The sequence below is a fragment of the Nanorana parkeri genome, unplaced genomic scaffold, assembly GCF_000935625.1.
Source record: "Nanorana parkeri isolate BGI_ZX_2015 unplaced genomic scaffold, ASM93562v1 scaffold666, whole genome shotgun sequence".
Taxonomy (NCBI): domain Eukaryota; kingdom Metazoa; phylum Chordata; class Amphibia; order Anura; family Dicroglossidae; genus Nanorana; species Nanorana parkeri.
In genome coordinates this window covers 86,908-92,391 of record NW_017306934.1, presented here as the reverse complement: position 1 = coordinate 92,391, position 5,484 = coordinate 86,908, and the positions used below count along the sequence as shown (strand labels likewise).

Genomic DNA, 5,484 nt, shown 5'->3' with positions numbered 1-5,484 from the left:
AATTCATTAAACAATAATTAAATAAAAATTTTAAAAATAAGAAGAAATAATTAAAAAAAAGTGATAAAAAAGTAAAAGAAAAATAAAGAAACATTAAAAAAAAATGTACACTAACCCCGCCGCCTTGCCATCTTGTTGCCATTCTCCATTGATGGGAAGAGGGGGTGGGGGGGTCGGCGGGCGCGCATCGCAGAACCTGGCCTTGGGGCGGCAGGGAGAGTAAATCCAGCCCTGAGTATGTACTACTACTTATGTCACCCTACTTGACTTCTTTTTCCAGTGACAACACAATAAGTCGGGGGACTCAGTACAGTGATACACCACAAACATCAAATTGTCCCTACACTATTTAAAACTTAAAAAGTCCAGAGTTCAACTTTCAAAATGTACTCAATTTTCCTAAAAATCATTATCTCATGGGATGAATGTAGACTTTGACCTTCTACCAGGCCCTAATGCTATCCAGTGGGTAAGGCTTGTTCTGATCTTTTAGGTGATAACCTAATAGGATTTCTTCCTGTATTTGTCACTGCATCTTTACAGTGAGAGACAGCTGAACTCTGGAACAAGAAAATATCGTCTAAATACAAAAGTCATATGTATTCTTGTACCTTGGTGAGCTTTGTATATTTCTTTCATATCTGCAGTAATCCAATGTGAGACTTTGCCTCTGTGCAGGAGCTTCCTGTAATAAAGATCGGTTACTGCTGCTCACTATCTCCTTGTGCAGGGTGACTGGTCTTCTCTCCGCCCCATCCTGTAGTTTTTTTTACAGGCAGACTGTAGTGGGTGGGGCCTGCTGGGTCCCTCCCACAGCTCTGCTCCCTGCACAGGCTATGTACAGCACAGTGATGATGTCACGGCTACATTTACAAGGTGATATCTGGGCGTGAAAATGCTTTTGTTTCGCACAAAGTGGATTTATGTAATTTGCAGCTATTGAGGAATACAGCATGTAAAGCCTGATATAACTCGTCACGTACAGTGTACGTGGCCAGTCATATAGGCACAAAGTGACAAGACGTACACTGTACGTCTCCCGTCACGAAGGGGTTAAATGAAAGTTTCTGTGGCTGGAGCTCAGCTTTCAAATGTGTATGTGAGTGTTGTATGATGTAAAAGAATGAATTAAAGTGATATTAAAGTAGTATTAAAGGCTGGTCGTTCTTTATCTTAATTTATTCTCTGCATTAGGATGAAAAACGACCATTACCTTTTTGTATTTCCCCCACTTACCTGTGTCACCGATGTCACCGCACACAGCTACTGCGGGCCAGAGCATGCACGGGTGCCTCCACAGCAACTGCTTAGCTGATGGCGGCACCCGTGCATGGGACGGGGGGGATGAGCGCTGCAGGGATGAGGAAATGAGGAACAGAGCACTTTTAAAGAGAAAGAACAGAAGATATATAGAAAGGTGGGCCGCCTAGTTGTAAAAAAAACTTTAATATCCCTTTAAAGACCAAAGATTTTTAAATTATTTCAAATGCTGATGACATCACTTACAATGGGTGCTGCTCCTTGTTGTTTAAAAGTTTTAGTTTCCTGCAGAACCAACTGGCCCCCTGAGCACTGGTCCTGATATTCTGTATTGGGGTAGCTCCTTTCCCTTACAGGGTCCTATGGAGCCATCTTTGTGTGTGCTAGTAAGCTGTGCATCTCCACAAACTTAGGCACAGCAATGCAAGTTCACTTCTCCCCCCTTCCCTTCTCCAAGCTAGTAAACGGTCAACCACTGGAGACTGCTCTGTTCCTTGTGAGCTTGTAGTGGACAGGAAGTTCAGGGAAGCAGAACTAAGAGAGTTGGAGCTGTTCAGAATCAGGATGACTGTAATTGCTTAGGCAAAACTGTAAAGAAGTACTTTGCTGGGAAATGTATATTTGTGTGATCTGAATTTATTATCGAAAAAGAGTTTGAGAGTTTAATATTATTTTAATACTAAAAGTGTAATGTGAGGAATGTACACAGCAGACAGTTGTCATTGAGTGACAACTCTTCTGCAACATCTGCCACACATGCTGCCTCAGTCTCTGACATTCCAGGTAATGAGCTCTATAAAGATGTGTGGAATAATCTCCATATTCTCTGCATTGTAGAAGCACATATCTACGTGAGCAACCTAACCAGGTGGGAGTGTCTCTGCTCTCACGCACATTGCCTGCTGCTGCCATCCAGTGAATTATTCTTCATAGAGAGACAGTGAATGGCTCAGATTCTTTATAAATGAAGGAAATGCAGATGTATACAGTAGTTGTGGATGCTGCCTTACTTGAGCAACATACAGATCCTCGAGGTGGTTCGATTTTTTTTCTTATTTCCTTTTTTTTTTTCATTTTCATTGAGTTTTTTCGCATACAAAGATGACATGGTTACAGTAATAGGAAATATGTAATATGTATGCAAAGGCAAATATAAACAGCATGCCCAGTAGCTGACATTTGGTGTGTTCTTGTATATTAACAAAAAGAAGTTGCGTTGGTGATTCCATCCTGAGATGATTGAAGGTTCCCTGGTTCTCAACTGGTGGGTCGTGACCCAGTGTTCAGTGGCTCCTCTGCCTCCCCCTAGCGCAGCACTGTCAGTTCTCCTGCCAAGCAGCCATTCAAAATATGCTGTCCAGCGCCAAGTGTCAGCCTGAGGTGGGATGAGATGGAGCTATGGCCGTGAGGGAGTTCCATCTATACATGCATTCCTTACAGCTCCCTCCCGTGTCCTATGATGCCATGGTGACATCACATTCTGGCTTCAGGCACCTCTACAGGGCACGCAAGGGAGCTGCACAAGCAATGGACATATGTATGGAGCTCTGTCACAGCACAGCAGCCCACACTGGGCCACAGGCTGAGGATCCACTCCAGTTCTCGTGTAGCGCTCACCCCCTAAGGAGCCGCTGAATAACCGGATATTTCTATCCCCCTGCACCAATGTACCACCCAAATCTTGGATCCACAGCACACCAACACACCTTTGAACAGTTTTATAGCAGATTTAATAAAAGCACAACATACAAAGCAACTATGGCAATAGTATACCCAACAATCACACAAAGGGATATAAGGCAGCAGGCTAAGGCAATCTACAACTCAGTAGCTGCAGCTATATATATATATTGCATGCACGAAAAACCAGCAATGTCAGATTGTCTCAGATAATACACTTAAATTGAATATAATCAACAGTAATATCTCTACTTAACAGTATCTAGTCCACTCTAAACTACTGGCCAGTAGTACTGTCCTAGGCTAGCCAACGTTGGGGCCCTTGCTGTATAGCAGATGTAGAAAGTACAGTTGTTGCAATGGCCAAAGGCCTCTCACCACTTCCAGTGTCCCTTTGGGAAAAGGAGGATGATTGTCTGTGGAAGGTGAATGTCCCTCTTTCCTCAGACCGATGTCTGTGAATGCATGTAGTCTTCTAAGGCCTGTGGCACGACATCTCGGATCGTCTAAGGGCCGTCTAGGGTCATCTAGGGTACCTGGCAATGATCTCAGTCAGCTCCGTCGGCTCCACTCACTCAGCTGGGCAGGCTGGATTACTCCGGTGGCCGGTTCAGCCACGCGACTAGGCCTCAGTTCGGGTGCTCAAACACAGTCTCTCCGGTTTAGCAGATGAACATCAGTCTTTCAGGATGCGGCTGTACCGATTCTGTGTGTCCCAAACTGTCAGTGGGAATCACTCAGTTCTGTTGCCTGCAGTCCTAATTCACACAGTGCCTCACACACAGGCCTGTCTCCTCCAGATCCCCCAGTCAGACTGGGCACGCTCAGTCACTGCAATCCATAGCCCTTCCTCCTTCCTCTTGCACAGCATTCTGGGAGTCGTAGTTCACAAAAGCTCTATTAACAATCCCCAGTGTCAGCTCTGCACTGCAATCCCCACAAATCTCTGCTTCAGATCACACACAGTGACAAATTAACTCCTTACAGTTAGGAACAAGAATCGCTGTGATAGCACATATATGTATATTATATAGGGGCTAGACTCGTAAGGTAGGAAGACTGGGTGGACCTTAATAAAAAAATAATGAAATAAAAAAATGTTTGGATTGTGTATGTGTGTCAGTGTTTTTAAGGACCCGTTCACACTAGTACAGTGCATTAATCGCATAGTATCGTGCGGTTAACGCACTGTACCACGCAATCGCAGCTACCGTGCATTCTGTTGTGGGTGGAGTTTTGCATTGCCATTGATTTGAATGGTACCCCAAATGCCCCTCCCACCTGCAGTTCATACACCTGCACCGGAACGAGCGGCTTCCTAATGCTGTGCGTTCCATTGCAGTGCAACTTGGGTCATGACTGAATGACCGAGGACAAATGTGGGTCCTGAGGTTACACAGGTTGAGAACCAGTACATTAGATAGTGGTCCTACATATTTTGTGTCCTAGTATGTATCGTGAGGGAAATCTAGGCATGGGAATATAAGTCTGTGTTGATCATGTATGAAAGGTCTATAAATGTATTGCAGACACATACCTCCAAAATATCTGAGAATAGAAAGATGGACCCCGCTTATGCGGAGTGAAAAGTATTTATTTGTCTATTTCCTTATTCTTATAGTGAGCGTTCCAATATAATAATGAATGCTTGATCTTTTCAGGAATGCAAATTACTTAAAAATAGCAGATTGCTTCTTTACTGAATGACTAATTACCTAGAAATCACTCACAGTACATAACACACAATGCTGTAATGAAAAGTGTAGGGAAGACAGGAATGGAATTTGTTGTAGTCTCCTTACTCAGGAATGTAAAGTTATCTGAACATGAAGAATATATTACACAGAAAGTACTCTCTCTCTCTCTCTCTCTCTCTCTCTCTCTATCGAATCTCTCTCTCTCTATCGAATCTAGGTGGAAGGACTCACCAATGAAGCAGATTGTCAGGATTTTGGCTCCATGAATAGAGAGGAACTGCAACACAAAGACCAGAAGGAAAACATTCTGCTTCTTCCATGCAGCCATTGTAGTGAAATCAGAGGGAACAGAGTAATTCTACAGTGTGTGTACAGGGATCATTGACCACAATGAGACTGGGAGGGGCCATGTAATAGCCACGCCTCTCCTGGCATGACTCCATTCATGAATAGGTCCAACAGTTCAACTGAGCCAAAACGAAATGAGTTATTGGAAAAATACACAAAGAATAACTATTCTCACAGTGCAAAGTCTGATTTTGCTGAGAAAGCAAATCCTTGTCACGCATGTTCAACAACTTAAAAACGAATTGTAATAATGACTGTACAATTTTTCCAATTGTAATAATAACATTATATATATATATACATATAAAGACATAGAGCAGTGTGCGTTCCAGAGCGGTCAGCTGCTGGAACGCACTGTATCATATCCCAGCTGGCTTCCTGCGTTCAGGGGTGGGAGGGGGCGTGGCAGTGCATTGAACTCAATAGCACCACAGCCACGGCCAACGGTCACGTATTTTAATGTAATCACGCCCAATTTTTCAGCGGTGGAATGTGTGAC

The 5,484-nt window shown here is 43.6% G+C and overlaps 1 protein-coding gene across 1 annotated transcript in view; it reads right to left on the bottom strand.

Moving 5' to 3' along the window:
- The window catches only part of LOC108792649 (UDP-glucuronosyltransferase 3A1-like), an 18,503-nt gene extending 13,529 nt beyond the window's left edge, over window positions 1-4,974 (bottom strand). The window contains exon 1 of the mRNA XM_018563467.1: window positions 4,869-4,974. Coding sequence (XP_018418969.1) covers window positions 4,869-4,965 — 97 coding nt within the window. The 5' untranslated portion in view covers window positions 4,966-4,974. The remainder of the gene's footprint in view (window positions 1-4,868) is intronic.
- Window positions 4,975-5,484: the final 510 nt, after the last annotated feature.